General features: G+C 37.3%; 1 protein-coding gene across 2 annotated transcripts in view; it reads right to left on the bottom strand.

Annotated features, from left to right (window-relative positions):
- The window catches only part of CCDC14 (coiled-coil domain containing 14), a 51,317-nt gene that overhangs the window by 7,330 nt on the left and 20,808 nt on the right, over window positions 1-23,179 (bottom strand). The window contains exons 10-12 of one of the 2 annotated variants that reach the window (XM_041773572.1): window positions 11,321-11,403; window positions 511-651; window positions 225-357 (exon numbers count right to left, since the gene is read on the bottom strand). In XM_041773572.1, the coding sequence (XP_041629506.1) occupies window positions 225-357; window positions 511-651; window positions 11,321-11,403 (357 nt within the window). Of the gene's footprint in view, window positions 1-224; window positions 358-432; window positions 652-11,320; window positions 11,404-23,179 lie in introns of both variants that reach the window. The other variant, XM_041773568.1, reaches the window with a different exon arrangement.

Below are 23,179 nucleotides of genomic sequence, written 5' to 3'. Positions count from 1 at the left end.
AAAAAGCTGAAGCTCCTTACAAGCACCCTTTTCCAGGAATCACATGGCTTAAAAAGCACTGAGCCAGGCTTGCATTTCTAAACCTAATTAGAGCAGAAGAAAACACCATTAGAAATTACTGACAAAATAAGAGGAAAGAGGGAAAAAGAGCAAGTCTAAAATGATTTTTGAAGTCTATAAATAATCTGACAAGAGGCATGTTATTCAAATGAAGTCAACATTACCTGGTTAATTCTCTCAGGCGAGTTACTTCAGCATCACGTTGACGTAATGTTATTCCCAATATTTGATTTTCCTTTTCAGCAGCTTCTAACTTAAACTGGGAGCTTTTCAAATTGACTAAGGCTTCCTCCAATTCTGAAACCACAAGAAAGTTTCAGTTTCCTCATCCTTTCTAAAAAATGTGACCATAAGTACAGTTCAAATACATACCAATTTTTATTCTTGTTGTCTCAATGTCAAATTGCTGTTTATTTTCAAGTAAAGTTTGATCTTTCTCTTTAAACATACCAGCAAATTTTTTGTTTTCATCTTTCTGATTTTCAATCACTTTTAAAAGTTCCTCATTTTTATTCTGTAGTAATTCCTGGCTCTTCAGTGACTCCTGTAATTGGTTTTGCAGGGACTTGTTCAATGACTGAAGGGAAAACACTGCAAGACAAAGCAGATCAAATAATTGTTGCCCAAATTTAAAAAGCACAAAGTTGGAAAAGATCTGTATTTGAAAAAGATCTGGAATTTATTGATTTTGCTTTACCATTATATATTTGAGCAGTTCTAGGTAAATACTAAATATATTTTAAAAATTTGATGCATTAGTCATATCTTTCTTCCTCAGTTGATATCTGGGGCATTAAAAATATTTTTTTACCCTTATTAATGAAAGAATAATTCATGCACAAGGTAAAAAAAATTCAAACGTCATGACATACCAAGTGATTCTCAATGAAGAATCTTCCAGCCCACCCTACCTCCACTCTCCTCCCAAAGGCAATCACTATTATTAACTTTGAGATCTTTCTGGAAAAATACTTGTGCATATAACATATTTATTTAAAGAGATGAATCATAGTGTACCCATTGTTTCTAATCATGTCCTTCCCCCCCCCATTAGATCAATATGTATCAGCACAGAGATCTATCACATTCTCTTTAATGGCTATAAAAGTATACAGCACAGAGCAGCCCCTGTGGCGCAGCGGTTTAGCGCTGCCTGCAGCCCAGGGCGTGATCCTGGAGACCCTGGATCGAGTCCCACATCAGGCTCTCTGTATGATGCCTGCTTCTCCCTCTGCCTGTGTCTCTGCCCCCGCCCCTCTCTCTGTCTCTATGAATAAATAAATAAAAAATCTTAAAAAAAAAAAAAAGGATCCCTTTTAAAAAAAGTATACAGCACATTCATTTAACAAATGCAGCCTCGAGTGAAATCTTACTAAGTGTGAGGCAGGGTATTAGAATCTGGTCATAAAGTGGTGAAGAGCAGACATGGTCTTTGCTCTCAAAGAGCTGATAACAAACAAGTTATTATTAATAGCAATACATGCTCTCAAGGGAACAATAAGGTAAATGAGCAGAGACCAGAAAGAGATTAGCTATGTAGAATGGCAACCACCATCTCCCCATGTCCCATTTTGGCCTCTATTCCCCACCCCCTACTGTTTATTCATAGGGGAATCAGAGTGACTTTTTTCTTTTTCTTTTCTTTTTTTTTCAGAGTGAATTTTTTCAAAATTACTTCGGTGAAGATGACACTTTTACGAAGTATGTGTTCTGTATTTTTCTTACTGCTTTGTAAGAACTATTTATGTATTAAGAAAATTAAGCCTCTGTCATATCCTGTATTATGAAAAGTTTCCCCCATTTTGTTGATGCATTTTAAATGTGTTTACAATTTTGCTGTGCAGAAAATGAAAAAGAATTCTGAGGACAAATTTTATTATGTCTTCCTTTGTGGCATCTGAGTTTTGTCAGGCTTAGGAAAAGATCCCAAGAATAAATAACAAAGAAACAAATAGGTCTCATCTTTTCCTAAGGTACTATTATTTTTTTCTATTACTATTATTTTTTTCTATTATTTTCAACTCTACGATTCATAAGCACAATTTGACAATATCTGTCAAAATTCCAACTGTATATATCCTTTGACTCAATAATTCTACAGCTAGGGATCCCTGGGTGGCTCAGCGGTTTAGTGTCTGCCATTGGTTCAGGGCATGATCCTGGAGTCCCGGGATCGAGTCCCGCATCAGGCTCCCTGCATGGAGCCTGCTTCTCCCTCTGCCTGTGTCTCTGTTCCCCTCTTTCTCTCTCTCTGTGTCTCTCATGAATAAATAAATAAAATCTTTTAAAAAAATAATAATTCTACAACTATAATCTACAAAATGCTCACACACATGCACAAAGACATGCATAATATTTTTACTACAGCACTGTTTGCACTACGGAAAATACCTACATAGAAAACTTCAAATACATTATGATGGAATCACAGAAGTATAATATCCAAATAGTTCCTAAACAGAAAGAAAAATATCCATTACAGATTTTACTGGGGGGAGGAGGAAAGCTAAGATGGTGGCATAGTAGGACCACCCTAGGCTTGCCTTGTCCCTTGAACACAGCTGGATAACTATCAAATCATTCTGAACACCCAAGAAATTGATCTAAGGACTGATAAACTGTACAACCAGAGGGAGAGAAGAGGCCACATCAAGGAAGGTAGGAAGTGCAGACAAGAGGTTTGGGGGAGAAACAGGTTGCTGCAGAGGGGAGTGAGCCTTGGTTGCAGAGAAAACTGAGAAAGACTAGAGCGCACAGGGGTTTGTGCAAGGAGAATACTTCTCCAAAGCCATTGGCTGGGAAAATGAGAAGGGGTTGACTTTCATGAATTTTTTACAACCAGTTTTTTAAACTTCTTTAAGCCCAGAGGTCCCTGGGTTTGGCTGGGATAGAGATCTGAGGGTGTCGCCCTACTCCTGGAGTAAAGGAAGGCAAGTAACCCAGGGCAGAAAATATGATCTGAGGACCCCCAAAGGGGCATAAGGAGCGACTGTTCCTACTTCTTGAAGCACATCTGTGGGAGGTGGTTGCCTCTCCATGGACAAAAGACCCAGTGGGCTCCCTTTCCCTCCCCACCCCTCAGCAAAGGCAGAGACACCTGCTGAGGGCGGCTAACCAGGACATTGCCTGTTTGACCAGCTTGCTCCAAATCCACACCCCCTGTCCTCTGGCATGACTACCTTTCTGGGTCAAACCTGCATCAGTCCCAGTGCAGAAAAGCCTCCTCCAGAAGACCAGTGCAGGTCTTTACCACACCAGGCCCCCAAAGTTTGGAGTTTTACAAGTCAGCAGGCTTGGCTGGAATAGAGCCCAAAGTGCACTACGCTGCTCCAGTAGGCAAGTAACCCAGACATGGACACCATAAAAACAGCAATCTGAAAAATGCATAGGATGCACAAGGGGAGATTATCCACTCTTCTGAGAGGGCCCCCTTAGAGCAGCAAGCACAGACTCCCCTCTCTGGGGACAAAGGGAGTGGCTGGTGCCATTTCCCTCTCCCACCCTTTAGCATAAACCAATTCATCACCAACACCGGCTGCCTAACCTGCTTACACTAAGTCCTGCTGTACATTCTGCTGGTACTGCTTTTCTCGGGCAAGTCTGTTTAAGGACCAGCACAGCAGGTCCCTTCCCAGAAGACCAGCACAAACCCTGGCACACACCATGTCTACCAACCATAGAGTTCTAGTGGAAGTAGCATCAAGTCTCATTTAACAAGCAAACCAGAGATACCTACTTAAAACTTGCCATGCTCTGGCCAAGGTTCAAACACTGCCCACAGCAGGTAAGGAGAACCTCTGCAGACAAATGACCTGAGGGACAGAGCAACCAAAACACAGTGGCAGAGTGCACACAGCACACACCAGAGACACTCCCTGAAGCACCAGGCCCTGGACTAGACACTATGTGACCTCTTCCTCAGAGAGCCATTCCTCTCAGGACAGCTTTTCTAACGCAAGAAGATAGAGACCTAGACAAAATGCCACAATGGAGGAATTCATCCCAAAAGAAAAAAAAACAAGAAAAGATCATGGTCAGAGATTGAATCAAAACAGATAAAAAGAAAAAGAAACAAATATGTGCCTAATGGAAAATTAAAAAACAATAATCACAGGGATACTTGCTGGACTTGAGAAAAGAATGGAAGACTTCAGGGAGGCCGTTATCACAGATATAAGAGTTAAAACGCCATCTGGCAGAAATGAAAAATGTAGTATCTGAGATGTGAAACCATCTGGACCACAGGTATGGAAGAAGCAGAGAAACAAATAAGTAATACAGAAGATACAATTATGAAAAAAATAATGAAGCTGAACAAAAAAGGGGAAGAAAAATGATGGATCACAAGAGTAGACTTAGGGAACTCACTGACTCCATTAAATGTTAAAAACATTTGTATTATAGCAGTCCCAGAAGAAGAGAGAAAAAGGGGAAGAAGGTTTATTTAAGGAAATAAAAGCTGAAAATTTCCCTGATCTGGGGAAGGAAACAGACATCTAGGAGGCAGAGAGAACTCTCATCAAAATCAACAAAAGCAGAGCCACACAAACACATATTGTAGTTAAATTACAAAATACAGTGATAGGAAAAATTCTAAAAGCAGCAAGACAAAACAAGTCCTTAACTTACAAGGGAAGACCCATAAGGCTAGCTACAGATCTCTCCACGGAAACTTGGCAGGCCAAAAGAGAGTGGCATGATATATCCAACATACTGAATGGGAAAAATCTGCAGCCAACAACACTCTATCCAGCAAAGCTGTCATTCAGAGTAGAAGGAGAGATAAAGAGCTTCCCAGACAAACAAAAACTAAAGGAGTTCGTGAACACAAAACCAGCCCTGCAAGAAATATTAAAGGGGACTCTTTGAGTGGGAAAGAAAGACCAAAAGTGACAAAGGCTAGAAAGGAACAGAGAAAATCTCTAGAAACAATAACAAAACAAGTAATAAAATGGCACTAAGCACATATCTACCAATAATTACTCTGAATGTAAAGGGACTAAACGCTTCAATCAAAAGACATAAGGTGTCAAAATGGACTAAAAAAAATAAGAGATTCATTTTGGATCTCAAGACACCTGCAGATTGAAAGTGAGGGGATGGAGGGGGGCACCTGGGTGGCTCAGGAGATTGTCAGACTCTTGGTTTGACTCAGGTCATGATCTCATGGATAGTGGGGTCAAGCCCTATTTGTGGCTCTGCACTCAGTGGGGAGTCTACTTAAAGATTCTCTCCCTCTGCCCCTCCTCCCACTTGCACACACTCTCTAAGGTAAATGAATAAATCTTTTAAAAAAAGAAAGAGGAGTATCTGGGTGGCTCAGTGGTTGACTGCCTTTGGCTCAGGTCGTGATCCCGGAGTTCTGGGATCGAGTCCCACATCAGGCTCCTTCCAGGGAGCCTGCTTCTCCCTCTGCCTATGTTTCTGCCTCTAATAAATAAATAAGTGAAATCTCTAAAAAAAAAAAAAAAAAAAAAAGAAAGGAAGGAAGAAAGTGAGGTGATGGAGAAATATCTATCATGCAACTGGATGTCAAAAGAAAGCCAGAGAGTAGCAATATTTATATGGACAAGCTAGACTTTTCTTTTTAATGTTTTATTTTTTTTAAGATTTCATTTATTTATTTGAGAGAGATCATGAGCAGGGGGAGGGGCAGAAGGAGAGGGAGAAGCAAATTCCCTGCTGAGTGTGGAGCCAGACATGGAGCTCAATCTCAGGACCCTAAGATCATGACCTGAGGCAAAGGCAGACACTTAACCAACTGAGCCACCCAGAAGCCCCCAAACTAAACTTTAAACCAAAGTTATGTACTGTATCATAGTAAAGGAGACTATTCAACAAGAAGATACAATAATTGTATTTACAATTTATGACCCCAACTTGGGAACACCCAAATGTATAAAATAATTAATAACAAACATAAAAGAACTCATTGATAATACAATAACTTTACTTTACTTTAACACCCCACTTACATCATGGACAGCTCATCCAAGCGGAAAATCAACAAGGAAACAACGGCTTTCAATGACACACTGGGCTAGATGGACTTAACAGATATATTCAGAACATTTCATCCCAAAGCAGTAGAATACACATTCTTTTCAAGTGCACATGGGACATTTTCCAGAATAGATCACACACTAGGTCACATATAGACCTCAACAAGGAGAAAAAGATTGAGATCATACCATGCATATTTTTTTTTACCACAACAGCTATGAAATTTGAAGTCAACCAAAAGAAAACATTTGGAAAGACCACAAACACATGGAGGTTAAACAACATGTTACTAAAGAATGAATGGGTCAACTAGGAAATTGAAGAAGACATTTAAAAAATACGTGAAAACAAATGAAAATGAAAACACAATGGTCCAAAACTCTGGGATGTAGCAAAAGCAGTCCTAAGAGGGAAGTATTTAATAACACAGGCCTTCCTCAAGAATCACAAAAAATCTCAAATAAATAATTTAATCTTACACCTAAAGGAGCTAGAAAAAGAAGAACAAATAAAGTCTAAAGCCAGCAGAAGGGAAATAATAAAGATTAATGTAAAAGTAAGAGATATAAAAGCTAAAAAAACAGAACAGATCAATGAAACCAAGAGCTGGTTATCTGAAAAAATTAATGAAATTGACAAACCTCTAGCCAGACTTATCAAAAAGAAAAGAGAAAGGACCAAAATATAATCACAAAAGAGAGAGGAGAAATAACAAGCAACACCACAGAAATATAAGCAATTATAAGAGAATATTATGAAAATTATACGCCAACAAATTGTTATTTTTTTAAAGATCTTATTTATTCATGACAGATACAGAGAGAGAAAGAAGCAGAGGCACAGGCAGAGGGAGAAGCAGGCTCCATGCAGGGAGCCCGATGTGGGACTCAATCCCGGGACTCCAGGATCACGCCCTGAGCCAACAGCAGACCCTTAACCACTGAGCCACCCAGGCATCCGACCAACAAATTCGACAATCTGAAAGGAATGGATAAATTCCTAGAAGCACATAAACTACCAAAACTGAAACAGGAAGAAATAGAAAACTGGAGCAGACCAATAATCAGCAAAGAAACTGAATCAGTAATAAAAAAATACCCCAACAAACAAAAGTCCAGGGCCAGAAGGCTTCACAGGGGAATTCTATCAAATATTTAAAGAAGAGTTAATACCTACTTTTCTTAAACTATTCCAAAAAATAGAAATGGAAGGAAAACCTCCAAATTCATTCTATGAGGCCAGCATTACCCTGATTCCAAAACCAGTCACAGACTCCACCAAGAAAGAGAACTACAGGCCAATATTCCTGATGCACATGAATGCAAAAATTCTCAACAAAGAGCAAATTATATCACATAGTACAGTAAAAGAATCATTTACCATGATCAGGTGGGATTTATATCTGGGCTGCAAGGGTAGTCAAAATTCAGAATTAATCAATGTGATACACCACAACAGAAAGCCTTTCTAAACAAAAGAAAGGCTAAGAACCATATGATCCTCTCAATAGATGCAGGAAAAGCATGTGACAAACTACAACATCCATTCATGATAAAGTAGGTTTAGACGAAACATACCTCAACATAATAAATGCCATATATGAAAATCCCACAGCAAAGATAATCCTCACTGGGGAAAAACCAAGAGCTTTTCCTCTGTGGTCAGGAACAAGACAGGGACATCCACTCTCACCACTGTTATTTAACATAGTATTGGAAGTCCTAGCCTCAGCAATTAGACAATACAAAGAAATAAAAGTCATCCAAGTTGGCAAGGAAGAAGTCAAACTTTCACTGTTTACAGATGACATGATACTGTATATAGAAAACCCCAAAGACTCCACCAAAAAATTGCTAGAACTGATACACAAATTCGGTAAAGTCACAGGATACAAAATCAATGTATAGAGGGATGCCTGGGTGCCTCAGTGGTTGAGCGTCTGCCTTTTAGCTCAGGGAATGATCCTGGAGTCCTGGGATTGACCCCCACATCCGGGTCCCTGTGGGGAGTCTGCTTCTCCCTCTGCCTATGTCTCTGCCCCTCTCTGTCTCTCATGAATAAATAAATAAAATCTTTAAAAAGAAAAAAAACAAAACAGAAAATGCAGAAATGAACCCACAACTATATGGTCAACTAGTTTTCAACAAAGCAGAAAAGAATATGCAACAGAAAAAAAGATGGTCTCTTCAATAAATGTATTGGGAAAACTGGATGGCAACATGCAAAGAATGAAACTGGACCACTTTCTTACACCATACACAAAATAAGTTCAAAATGGATGAAAGATCTAAATATGAGACAGGAAGCCATCAAAATCCTAGAGGAGAACATGGGCAGCAACCTCTTTTACATTGGCTGTAGCAACTTCTTACTAGTTAGGTCTTCTAAGGCAAGGAAAACAAAAGCAAAAATAAACCATTGAGATCTCATCAAGATAAAAAGCTTCTGTACACCAAAGGAAACAATCAACAAAACTAAAAGGCAACTTTGGAATGGGAGAAGATATTTAAAAATGACATATCTGATAAAGGGTAAGTATCCAAAATAAAGAACGTACCAAACTGAACACACCAAAAACAAATAATCCAGTTTAAAAATGGGTAGAAGACATGAATAGACACTTTTCCAAAGAAGATATACAAATGCTAACAGACACTGAAAAGATGCTCATCACTCATCATCAGGGAAGTACAACTGAAAACCACAATAGGGCAGCCCGGGTGGCTCAGTGGTTCAGCGCCGCCTTCAGCCCAAGGCCTGATCCTGGAGACCCGGGATCGAGTCCCGCGTGGCACTCCCTGCTTGGAGCCTGCTTCTCCCTCTGCCTGTGTCTCTGCCTCTCTCTCTCCCTCTCTGTGTGTCTGTCATGAATAAATAAATAAAATCTAAAACAACAACAAAAAAAGAAAACCACAATAAAATATATCCTCACACCTTTCAGAATGGCTAAAACTAACAACACAGGAAACAACAGGTGTTGGTGAGGATATGGAGAAAGGGGAACCCTTTACAGTGTTGGTGGGAATGCAAACTGGTACAGTCACTGTAGAAGACAATATGGAGATTCCTCAAAAAGCTAAAAATAGAATTGCCCTACAACCCAAAAGACACAAAAATACAGATTCAAAGGGATATAGACACCCCAATGTTATAGCAGCATTATCAACAGTCAAATTACGGAAAGAGTCCAAATGTCCATCAACTGATGAATGGGTAAAGAAGATGTGGTGTGTGTGTGTGTGTGCGTATATATAAAATGGAATATACTCAGCCATCAAAAAAAATGAAATCTTGCCATTTGCAATGAGGTAAATGGAACTACAGAGTGTTATGCTAAATGAAATAAGTCAGGGAAAGACAAATACCATGATTCCTCTCATATGTGGAATTTAAGAAACAAAACCGATGAACATAGGGGGGGAAAAGAGATAAACCATAAAACAGACTCTTAATAAAAGGGAACAAACAGGGATGCCTGGGTGGCTCAGCAGTTAAGCGTCTACCTTCGGCTCAGGGAGTCATCCTGGAGTCCTGGGATCGAGTCCCACATCGGGTTCCCTGCATGGAGCCTGCCTTTCCTCCCTCTGCCTTGTCTCTGCCTCTCTCTGTGTCTCTTGTGAATAAATAAATAAAAATCTTTTATAAATAAATACATACATTCAATTAAAAAAATAAAATGGAACAAACAGGGAATTGTAGGAGCAAAGGTGAATAGGGGAACAGGTTAAATGGGTGGTAAATATTAATGAGGGGACTTGTGGTAAGCCGTGGGTGTTGTATGCAAGTGAAAAACACTAAATTCTATACCGGAAACTAATATCACACTGCATGTTAATTAACTGGATTTAAAGTAAAACTTGAAAAAGAAAAAAAAGAAAAATGCCTCTACATGTTGAGTAAATCACAAGTTTCTGAAAAACATGTGCAGTATAATCTCATTTTTTTTAAGATTTTATTTATCTATTCATGAGAGACAGAGAGAGAGAGAGAGAGAGAGAGAGAGAGAGGCAGAGACATAGGCAGAGGGAAAAGCAGGCTCCATGCGGAGAGCCTGATGTGGGACTCGGTCCTGGGACTGTGATCACACCCTGAGCTGAAGGCAAGATGCTCAACCACTAAGCCACTCAGGCGTCCCTGTAATCTCATTTTTAAAAAAGAAAAAATACACATATAGTTTTTTAGTGCCAGGCACACAGTAAGAACTCAGTATTTGTGAAACAGATTAATTCTATATGTGCAGGGGACATGTGAAAGGAAATATGGCCTTTAAAAAAACAGGGCTGTATTATTGGGATGTAATAGCACAGATCTTTTAAAAAATTTTTTAATTTAAATTTAATTAATATAAAGTATATTATTAATTTCAGGTGTAGAATTTAGTGACTCTTCAGACAAGATTGGGCACATTCAGGGTGGTATGGCCATAGACTTTAGGGACTCTTCAGTTGCATATGCCCTCTTTTTTTTTTTTAAGATTTTATTTATTTATTCATGAGAGAAACACACACACACACACACACACAGAGAGAGAGAGAGAGAGAGAGAGAGAGGAAGAAAGAGAGAGAGGCAGAGACACAGGCAGAGGGAGAAGCAGGCTCCATGCAGGGAGCCTGACATGGGACTCGATCCCGGGTCGCTAGGATCACGCCCTGGGCCGAAGGCACCTCTGAGCCACCCAGGCATCCCCCTGCATATGCCCTCCTTAATGGCCATCACCCAGTTACCCCATCCTCTCCAGTGACCCTCAGTTTGTTTCCTAGGGTTAAGAGTCTCTCTTATGGTTTGCCTCCCTGTTTTTATCTTTATTTTTCCTTCCCTTCCCTTGTGTTCATCTGCTTTGTTTCTTAAATTCCCCATATGAGTGGAATCATACGGGATTACCTTTCTCTGACTGACTCATTCTGCTTAGCACAGTACCCTCTAGGTCCATCCATGTCATTTCAAATGGCAAGATTTCATTCTTTTTGATGGCTGAGGAATATTCCATTGTATGTATATACCACGTCTTCTTTATCCATTCATCAGCCAATGGACATTTGGATTCTTTCCATATTATGGCTATTGTGGAGATTGCTAATAGCATAGATCTTTTATTTTTGTTTCTGTGCTATTTTAATTTTTAGCACGTATTACTCCTATTTTTTCAAATATAAATTAAAAGAATTTTTGAAACAAAGTAATTAAGAAAGCTCAATTCTTTATCAGTATTTCTAGAACAAAGAATTTACTATCAGTTCTTTGAAGTTCTTTTACCTACATTCAAGGTTGCATTCCAGAGCACCAGATGCCTTTTGAGTTTTTTCTTGTTCTCTAAGTTGCCGGTTCAAAATTCTCAATTGCCTAAAGGAAATAATAAAGAAACATGAATCTATGAATCCCAAACTCATTTAACAGTGTACATCTAACAGGCTACTAAAAAAGACAACAGCTCCCCTCTGGTAACCATCAGTTTGTTCTCTAAAATTAATGGTCTTAGTTTGTTGTTCTTTTTTTTCCCTTTGCTTGTCTGTTTTGTTTCTTAAATTCCACATATGAGTGAGAGCATATGGTATTGTCTGGCTGGCTTATTTCACTCAGGTGTGCGGGAGGGGGGCGGTTTGAGGGGAGAAGGTGATAGGTATCAAAGAGAATGTTTATCATGATGAAAAAAGGATTAAAAAAATAAAAAATGAGGACAATGCAAAAGATGCAATCCACAAGGACTGCAGAAATCCATCTCATCCCCAAAACAAAAGACAAAAACCAAACAAACAAAACAAACAAAACCACATTACTGTCATTCATAGGGCCTGACCTAATTTTTTAAAAAATAAATTTATTTTTTATTGGTGTTCAATTTGCCAACATACAGAATAACACCCAGTGCTCATCCCGTCAAATGCTCATCACCCAGTCACCCCCACCCCCCGCCCTCCTTCCCTTCCACCACCCCCAGTTCATTTCCCAGGGTTAGAAGTCTGCATGGGATCCCTGGGTGGCACAGCGGTTTGGCGCCTGCCTTTGGCCCAGGGCGTGATCCTGGAGACTTGGGATCAAATCCCACATTGGGCTCCCGGTGCATGGAGCCTGCTTCTCCCTCTGCCTATGTCTCTGCCTCTCTCTCTCTCTCTCTCTCTCTCTGTGACTATCATAAATGAATTAAAAAAAAAAAAAAAGTTTCACTCCTTAAAAAAAAAAAAAAAAGGAGTCTTCATGTTCTGTCTCCTGTCTCCCTTTCTGATATTTCCTATTTCTTCTCCCTTCCCTTCTATTCCCTTTCACTATTATTTATATTCCCCAAATGAATGAGAACATACAATGTTTGTCCTTCTCCAATGGACTCATTTCACTCAGCATTATACCCTCCAGTTCCATCCACGTTGAAGCAAATGGTGGGTATTTGTCATTTCTAATGGCTGAGTAATATTCCATTGTATACATAAACCACATCTTCTTATCCATCATCTCTCGATGGACACCAAGGCTCCTTCCACAGTCTGGCTATTGTGGCCATTGCTGCTAGAAACATCGGGGTGCAGGTGTCCCGGCGTTTCATTGCATCTGTATCTTTGGGGTAAATCCCCAACAGTGCAATTGCTGGGTCATAGGGCAGGTCTATTTTTAACTCTTTGAGGAACCTCCACACAGTTTCCAGAGTGGCTGCACCAGTTCCCATTCCCACCAACAGTGCAGGAGGGTTCCCTTTTCTCCGCATCCTCTCCAACATTTGTGGTTTCCTGCCTTGTTAATTTTCCCCATTCTCACTGGTGTGAGGTGGGATCTCATTGTGGTTTTGATTTGTACTTCCCTGATGGCCAGTGATGCAGAGCATTTTCTCATGTGCGTGTTGGCCATGTCTATGTCTTCCTCTGTGAGATTTCTGTTCATGTCTTTTGCACATTTCATGATTGGATTGTTTGTTTCTTTGGTGTTGAGTTTAGTAAGTTCTTTATAGATCTTGGAAACTAGCCCTTTATCTGATACGTCATTTGCAAATATCTTCTCCCATTCTGTAGGTTGTCTTTGAGTTTTGTTGACTGTATCCTTTGCTGTGCAAAAGCTTCTTATCTTGATGAAGTCCCAATAGTTCATTTTTGCTTTTGTTTCTTTTGCCTTCGTGGATGTATCTTGCAAGAAGTTACTGTGGCCAAGTTCAAAAAGGGTGTTGCCTGTGTTCTCCTCAATTGCACCCAAAAGCATAAGATACCTAGGAATAAACCTAACTAAAGAGGAAAAGGATCTATACCCCAAAAACCATAGAACACTTCTGAAAGAAATTGAGGAAGACACAAAGAGATGGAAAAATATTCCATGCTCATGGATTGGAAGAATTAATATTGTGAAAATGTCAATGTTACCCAGGGCAATGTACACGTTTAATGCAATCCCTATCAAAATACCACAGACTTTCTTCAGAGAGTTAGAACAAATTATTTTAAGATTTGTGTGGAATCAGAAAAGACCCCGAATAGCCAGGGGAATTTTAAAAAAGAAAACCATAGCTGGGGGCATCACAATGCCAGATTTCAGGTTGTACTACAAAGCTGTGGTCATCAAGACAGTGTGGTACTGGCACAAAAACAGACACATAGATCAATGGAACAGAATAGAGAACCCAGAAGTGGACCCTCAACTTTATGGTCAACTAATATTCGACAAAGGAGGAAAGACTATCCACTGGAAGAAAGACAGTCTCTTCAATAAATGGTGCTGGGAAAATTGGACATACACATGCAGAAGAATGAAACTAGACCACTCTCTTTCACCATACACAAAGATAAACTCAAAATGGATGAAAGATCTAAATCTGAGATAATTTTTAAAAAACTATCTGGGACAGCATAAATTTTCCTCTCACAAGAAAAAAGATGACTTCTCTTATTTTTCCTCTTTCCTTTTTTGTTTTCTCTCTCTCTCTTTTTTTAAGATTTTTATTTATTTATTCATGAGATACAGAGAGAGGGGGGCAGAGACACAGGAGGAGGGAAAAGCAGGCTCCATGGCAGGAGCCAGACGCGGGACTCGATCATGGGACTCCAGGATCACGCCCTGGGCTGAAGGCAGGCACTAAACCGCTGAGCCACCCAGGGATCCCCTCTTTTTTTGTTCTCTTAATGATTTCCTTGTCTTTTTTTTTTTTTCCAATCTCCTTCCATTTCCTATCACCTCTTGCTATTTTCTTCTTCTGTCTTCCTTCTCTGTATTTTCATTACTGTACAAATGACCTACTTTTAAAAAGAAATGTCACAACTATGAACTAGAATACCTACAGGGACTGACTGCTATCAGACATGCTCCTGCTTGGTTTGTCACACAGTGAAAAAATTGGGAAATGTAAATCTATGCTTCTAATAATTTCTTTATGAGATGGAAAAGTTAATGGCCTTATTTTATTTTATTTTTTAAAGATTTTATTTATTTATTCATGACAGACACAGAGAGAGAGAGGCAGAAACACAGGTAGAGGGAGAAGCAAGCTTCCTGCAAGGAACCCAATGTGGGACTCGGGCCCGGATCCTGGGATCACGCCCTGTGCTAAAGGCAGATGCTCACCCGCTGAGCCACCCAGGCATCCCAATGGCCTTATTTTAGAAAAGTGAATGCTAGTGACCAGCCACTTTGTTCTGCAATGAACTTCACAATTTGTGGCCACTTACAAAGGAGAACATACCAAAGAAACTACAAAAATGTTTACTTCTAAGAAGTTAATGCTGAAAAAAAGTTGTCTCTATTATCTTTCCAAAATTACCTAAAAATATTCTGCATTATTTGTTATTGAATCCAAAATGATGGCAGACTACCTCACATCATTTAATGTACTAATTCCATATATATTAAGGAGATATACATAAAATAGACAAAAAAACAAGACCAACTATAAGTTTTAGGTGGAAATCTATGATTCCTAAGCAAGACTCAAAATCTACCAACCATCAAGGAAAAGAGTAAAAGACACATATATAAGAGGAAAAAAAAATCCATAACACTTCAAGAGCTCCTGCAAATCAGTAAGAAAAGGCAATAAAAATGTAATTCACAGAAGAAATAGAAATGGCCTATAAGCATACAAAAAAGTGCTCAGCTTTACTAATATGAAGAAATGCAAAGTTAAAACAGGAGATATTTTATGGCTGCAGGATTGACCAAAATAAAAGGAAATAACATTATTTTTTGGTGAGGCAGATGAATTATCTCATTCCATTTGAACAGCTATTTGACAGTATCTAACAAAATATAAAATGTTCTTATCTTTGACAAAATAATTCTAACTCTAAGTTATCTAGACTCAGAAATATAATTGATCTTTGAACAACAGGGGTTTGAATGGTGCAGGTCCACTTATACACAGATACTTGAAAAATACGCACAGTACTATAAATGTAGTTTCTCTTCCTTACGATTTTGTTAATATTTTTTCTCTGGTTTACTTCATTGCAAGAATACTGTATATAATACAAATAATGTGCAAAATATATGTTAATTAATAATAACATCCAACGCTATTGATAAGGCTTCCAGTTAATAGGTTATTAGTAGTTACGTTTTGAGGGAGTCAAAAGTTACACACAGATTTCTGACTTTGTAGGGTGTAAGGACCTCTAAATCTTGCATTGCTCAAGGGTCAACTCTAGCTGTACATGTGCAAAAGCATCTACAATCTTCAGATATAGATACAAAGATGGTCACAAAGCAATATTAATAGTAAAAAGTAAGGAACAACCTACAATGCTGCATCAATTGTGGTATATCCGTAAGAAATACTAATACACAAGTAGTTTTTAAAAAGATATATCTACATGTACTGAGAAGGAAATATCTTCAAGACTCACTGAGAAGTGGAAAAAAGGAAGCTACAGAACAACAGTATAATAAAATCTCATGTTTGTTTTAAAACAATTCTGCTTTTCTGAAAAGTTCTCTCTTTAAAATAGTGATCTAGAAAAGGCAGAGTAGACTGGTAATCGAGAGCTCTAGGTGGAATGCTTCTTTTGATATTTTCTAGGAGAGCAGAAAGTACTGAGGTCCTCTTACATACCCAGTGCGTGAGGGAAGCTTTGCTTGACAATCTTCTTGTACTTATGTCCCTGATCAGATTCTTCTCTTCTCTTCCCCTATGTGGGCAAACTAAACTTTCATCCCTCACTGTAAGCCTTTCATTCCTATCTCCTCCTCTCAGTAGGCTACTTTCCTATTTTCACTAAAAATAACATGGCTTGGGGACAAACTGTTACCCTGCTGCCCCAGGGTGGATAGATTCATCCATTTCTATATACTAATCCTCACTTCTTTCTTCTAATCTTAGAGAAAGGGAGCCTCATCAACTTTCTGGATCCCATCTTCTCCTCTACTGTAAAGGACCCTGCTCCTATTCACACTTCTTTGTCTCCACCTGCAGCTTCTCCCTCTTTACTTGTTTCATGTGCCTAAGCTGAGAAGCATAATAAAAGTGCTTCCATATTTAGGAAAATACTCTCTTCAACCCAACTGTACCATTAGCTACTCTCCTTCCTTCTCATTCCCAACTTGCAGGGCTAGGCTTTTAAAACATGACTGTCCTATTAAAAAATGATAACATGATTAAAAAAGATAACAAAAGATAATATTTTAGAAATGGATAGTTACGCTTTTAACAAATATTATGCATTATATTTTCATGTACTTGATTTAAACAAAGGAAAAGAACTGCTGACATTTAGGCAAATATTTCTTTTTTTGGTTTACTCATTGTTTTTAAATATGGTTTTACTGAAATGAAACATATATAATAAACTGCATGTAAAGTATATAATTTGATAAGTTTTAACATATGATGTGGTGAAACCATTGCCACAATTAAGATATTCATCACGTCCCCAAATTTCCACATGCTCCATTTTCATAACAGCGCCTTTGCAACCAACCACTGATTTATAGATTAGTTTGCATTTTCTGGAATTTTATACTATATACTTATACAGTATACAATTATCTTATAAATGGTATCATACAATATATACTTTAACCTGCCGTCTTTCACTCAATATAGTGATTTTGAGATTCATCCATGCCCTTGCATGCATCAATAGATCCTTCCTTTCCGCTGTTGAGCGGTATCCTATTATAGGAACATACCACTATTTGTTTTCCCAATCACCTGCTAACAGACATTTGGGTTGTTTCCTATGAACATTCACAAGAAGGTTTTTGTGTGGACATATGCTTTTACTTCTCTCAGTACATACCTAGGAGTGAAGTGACTGGATTATATGGTTTATGTTTCACTTCTAAGAAACTATCAAACTATTTTCCCCAAGCAGCTGTACCATTTTTTATAGTCCCACCAGTAAATTATGCAAGTGCCAGTTCTTCCACACCCTCACTAACATCTTGTGTGGTCCTAAATTTTAACCATTCTAATGGGTATGTCGTGTTATTTCGTCATGGTTTTAGTCTGTACTTCCCTAATGATTAACAATGATGAACGGATTTTCATAGGCTTATTTGATACCCATCTATATCTTATCTGATGTAGAGTCTTTTAAAATATTTTGCCTGTTTTCTGAGTCGTAATAGTTCTTTATACAGTCTGTATGTACAAGTCCTTTATCAAATATATGTATTGCAACTATTTTCTCTGTTGCCTCATTTTTAGTAATAGTGTCTTTTGAAGAGCCAATTTTAAATTTTGATGAAGCCCAACTTAACCAATATTTTCTACCTACATTTTTTGTTATATTTAGGAAATCTTTCCCCACCTAGGATTTCTAAGATTTTTTTCTTATGTTTTCTTTAAAAGTTCTGTATATTTAACTTATATATAGTAAGATTTGTGATTCAAATTCATCTATGTTGTGAGGTAAAGGTTTAAGTGGTTGTCCTTTCTTTTTGCCCCCTTTTTTGTATATGACTCTCCAATTGTTCCAGCACTATTTATGGAAAAGATTATTCTTTCCCCATTGAATTTCCCTGGCATCTTTGTCAAAAATAGGTTACTTTTATTTTATTATTATTATTTTTTAAAGATTTCATTTGAGAGAGAGAAAGCACTAGTGGGGTTGGGGGGAGAGGGAAAGGGAGAAGCAGGCTCCCTCCTGAGCAGGGAGCCAGACCCCGGACCCTGAGATCATGACCCAAGCTGAGGCAGATGCTTAACCAAATGAGCCACCCAGGTGCCCCTAAAAAATCAGTAACCTTTATATGTGAGTTTATTTCTGGACTCTATTCTGTTTCAATTATATATCTGCCTATCTTTACACCAATGCCACACTGTCTTGATTACTATAACTTTATGTCTTAAAATAGGATAGTACCAATTTTGTTCTTCTTTCCCAAAGTTGTTTTGGTTCAGTTATTTTAGATTCTTTGAATTTCCATATAAATTTTAGAATCATCTTTCCAAAAGAAAGATGGAGTTTTCACCAGAATTATATAGAATCAATAGATCAATTTGGGGAGAACTAACATCTTAACAATAATAAGTCTTATAATCTATGCATCCAGTTTATCTCTCACTTATATAGGTTTTTAATTTCTCTCAGCAATGTTTTATAGTTTTCAGTATACAGGTCTTACATATTTTATATCAAATTTGTCACTAAACTGATATTTTTTGATGTTACTATTAATAGTATTGTTTTTAAATTTCACTTCAAACTGTTCATTGTCAGTACATAGAAATATAATTGCCTTTTGTATATTGATCTCATATCCTATAACTTTGCTAAGCTCACTTATTAATTCTAGCTGCTTTTTTGTAGATTCTGTAGGATTTTCTACAAAGACTGTCATGTCATTTGTGAATAAGACAGGCTGTACTTTAAAAAGTTTTTATTCCCTGTCCTTGATTTATTGCACTGGTTAGAACCTCCAGCAAAATACTAATTAGAAATAATAATCACTACTTGCTAGATATCATTTGGACAGTTTTTAAGCCCATACAGAGAGAAAAAATATTACCTATTAGCCAAATAGATAATATTATAAATACTATTACAAATACTATTATAAATACTACTTTGCAACATTACAAATATTTTTATAGATACTATTTTTATAATATTACAAATACTATTTTAAAATATTACATATTGAATTTAAGATTACATGATTTTATCTGAGGGAGAAGTAACAAGTGAAATCAGGAATAATGAGGTCTAGGAAATATTTCTCTACTTCATAAAATAGTATTTTTAAATAACCTTAAATAAAGGAAACAGGACTTAAGAACTTTTGTTTTGGAATTTATATTGTGAAGGTAACTAATAAATTCTATTTTGTAATCTTAATTCCCATAGTTGTCTTAGTTCTATGCATAGATTTAATGTTTATCTCTAAACACTTTTTTTTTAAAGATTTTATTTATTTATTCATAGACACACAGAGAGAGAGGCAGAGACACAGGCAGAGGGAGAAGCAGGCTCCACACAGGGAGCCCGATGTGGGACTCGATCCTGGGTCTCCAGGATCACACCCCAGGCTGCAGGCTGCACCACCGGGGCTGCCCCTAAACACTTCTTTATATGAATTCATTTCTTGGTTGGCTGGAATTTGCCATTCAACAACTTTTTTGTTGTTTTTAAAGGAGTCCAATGGTGCTTTACTTTCTAAATTCATGAACACTTGGGATTATGACTGTTGACTTTACACTAAAAGGACTGCTGGGCCACATAGAAGATTCTTGGGGACATTCTTTCTTCCCCTTAGGTCTTTGTAAATAATGTTCTATGATCTTTGGGCAATGAATATCCCTGTAAAAAGGCTAAGGCCAGCCTGATGTTTTTCTCTTTACACATCTACTTTTATTTTGAATGTCTATAAAAGTTAGTTTTATTTTGTCCTTAAGATGTGGTGACTTAATAGTTTACATCTTGGTGTTGATCATTTTAAGTTTTTCTGGGATCATAAGTGCCCTACTAATCTGCTGACACAGCTCTTTAGTAAATTCCCCTTTATTTACATATCTTTTAACATTGTCTTTAGTCTATTTGTTTTGTTTTCTTAATCAGGAATACTAATAATGCCAAATTTTGCATTCTTTGTTTCTCTTTCATATGTATCTTCTTTATAATAATTTTTAGTTATTCTCTATTTTATTTTGTTTCTTCCACCTTATCCACCATGCCTTCAGTCATTTAACAAACATTTATCAGAGAGAGTGTTAGGCACAATTCTCAGCATTGGAAATAACAGCAGCAAACAAAAGAGACAAAAATTTAACCTTCTCAAATTCACACAGACAGAAAAAAGAACAGATGTTACCAGAACCTAAGAGAAAAGGAGAAAGGGATTTACTGCTTAAAGCATACAAAGTTTATGCTAGAGATGAAAAGTTTTGGGGAATAAACAGTGGTTATGGGAACACAGTGTTGTAAAAGTATTTAATGCCCCTGAAATGTACACTTACAAAATGGCTAAAAAGATAAATAGGTCATATATATTTTAACACAAATCAATACATTTTTTTAAAGGACTTGGGAAGAGGAATAGCTAATGTTGGTAGGGGACACTGAATTATGAATTTAGTAGCAAATGAAACAAAGATTTTGGGGAAAAAAGCAAAACCCCCAAAACAACAAAATCAGCATTCATATTGTTCAGGTTCCAGTGGAATACAAGCATCCTAATGGAATATAAGACTCGTGACTTCATGTTTGTTTTCATTTTTTAAGATTTTTTTGCTTTTGAGGACACCTGGGTGGATCAGCGATTGTCTTCCTTTGGCTCAGGGTGTGATCCTGGAGCCCCGAGTCCCACTTTGGGCTCCCTGCAGGGAGCCTGCTTCTCCCTCTGCCTGTGTCTCTGTCTCTCTCTCTCTCTCTGTCTCTCATGAATAAATAAATAAAATCTTTTTTTAAAAAAAAAGATTTTTTTTTTTGCTTTTGTTTTCCTGAGCTCATCTAATTCACTTTTCTTCTCCTTTTCTGTCTTTCCTCCTTTAAGGATTTTCTATTCTCCCGCCTCTAAGAAGAATTCTACAATCTTTAACTTCCTTGAAACTATGAATACTGTTTTAAGTTTTCTGGTTTTCTTTAAGCGATTCACCTGGTGATGTTTATTCTTGACCCTCTTTTATCTCTTTTGTCAGTGTATTTATTCTGAATGCTATGTAAAGATCTCTCCTATAAATTCTTTCTTCCCATGGCTTTTGTAACCTCTCTCTCTCCTGGGTTTGCTGCCACTTCCCTACTTGCCCCTTCTTGGGTTTCTCTCACAGCTTCCTGCTCCCATGATCTTTCTTTAAAAAGCTGCTATTCCCCAGCAACTCAGTCTTGGCTGGGTTCACATTCTATACCTTCCTGGTGAATTTACCACTTACATGCTGATAACAAATCACTTGGGTTTTAATCACTATTGTCTCCAGTGCTTACAACAGTGCCAAATCTATAGTAAAAGCTCAATAAAAATGTGTTCAGTGAATAACTCCCAAGTCTGCATTTCTATCCTGGGTCTTGTTCTGTGTTCCACTTATACCATATATATCTCCAGATGGTCTAAATGACAAATTTGGCATTCTAAATCTTAACTCACTGGCTCTCCTGTATCTTCTATTTCAAAAATAACATGAAATAAACAAATAAACAACATATTCTTCCGTTGGTAGCTTCCATTTGGGAGAATTATGTTACCATCTGTCAAATAATCAAGCCAAAAGACTGAATGCCATTCTTGGCTCCTCCTTCTCGCTCTTTTCCATTTTTTTTTTTTTTTGTTCTATGTGAATACATAATGGTCTCATATTTGAGTCTAAAGTTAGGAAGTAGTCGTGAATTCTAACTTGCCCTATAAATATTAAGGAACTCTCTAGCTCAATGGTTTTTAACTGGAAGTAGTCCCCTCCCAACCCTCATGCAGGAAATTCCGGGATGTGCCAGAGCTTTTGGTGGTCACAATAAATAGGGCACTATAGACATTTCGTGGGTTGGGACCAGGAATGTTGAGCATTTTATCAGAAGTCCCAAATAAAAACTGTGCAGCCCAAAGTGCCAAAAATGTCCAGATGCCATAGAAATATTGCACCTGGCTATTTTTTTAAGCCACAAGATGGCAATAAACTCCAAGTCCTGAAAGATCACTTATCCAGCTAAACAGAAACGCGTAGTTTCTAAATGTCCAAACAGGAAAAAAAAATTGTTTTGACTGAAAATTCTGAAAAACAGTTTTGAATGAATCTATGTATTCCAACTTTGATTTGTAATGGAAATTATGGATGATTCTTTCCAATAAAGTTACCAAAGAGGCACAAAAATTTCTAACCCTCTGCTGGAAAGCTCATTCTACTAAAAAGACAAATTGACAAATTATTTGGTTTTCAAAAATTTCACTTTTAGAAGGTCAAGTGAACAGTGAGAATAGCATGCTATATAATCTTGGTCCTCTAAGAACATAGATTCAAAAAGATGTGGTGACAAATTGGAAGATTAAGGTTAAACATCGAACTAATACCTTTTAAAAAACTTAAAAACAAGCAGTGGACCAATAAAGTATTAAGTCTCATTTTCTTGAGTGGCTTATAAATTAACTCCCAAAACAATTCTAACATGTTCTAAAGAAGGGAAATAAACAAGAACCACTTATACTTCCCACAGTCACATGTTAAAACATAATTTTCTGATGCTTAAGTTCTGGTATGCTTATTTAAGAAACCAATAATTTTAACAGTCATACCTTTAAAAACATGCTTCTTTCAAATAGCTTACAGTATGCAGTCTGATAGTCCATAAAATATACTTAAATATTGAAGTACTGAAGTATAAATAAGTTAGATTCTACTTCCTAGCAGAAGCAATGCAGAAATAGAGAAATTAAGATAATTTGTTCTCTAAAATCAAACTACCCAGTTTGAATTTTTTTATATATGTGACTTTGAACAAGTTACAGGGCCTCTCTGTGCCTTGGTTTCCTCATTTGTAAATGAGATAACATAATACCCACCTCTTGGAGCCATTCTGAGAATTTAAAGAGATGACATATATAAAGGACATAGGCTAACCCATTAGAAACATTCAATAAATGATAGCAATAGTATTAGCTATACCATTACTATTATTTATACTTGTTTTTTATTTTTAAAATGCTATTATAGGTCAGAAATGAAGACAGTATTATTAGAATTTAAACCCAACAATCCCATCTTATATCACACTATCTCAGAGACTAA

This window comes from Vulpes lagopus, chromosome 1, assembly GCF_018345385.1.
Source record: "Vulpes lagopus strain Blue_001 chromosome 1, ASM1834538v1, whole genome shotgun sequence".
NCBI classification, from domain to species: Eukaryota; Metazoa; Chordata; class Mammalia; order Carnivora; family Canidae; genus Vulpes; species Vulpes lagopus.
The sequence above is the reverse complement of the archived record's forward strand: the minus strand, read 5'-3'. Positions and strand labels throughout refer to the sequence as shown.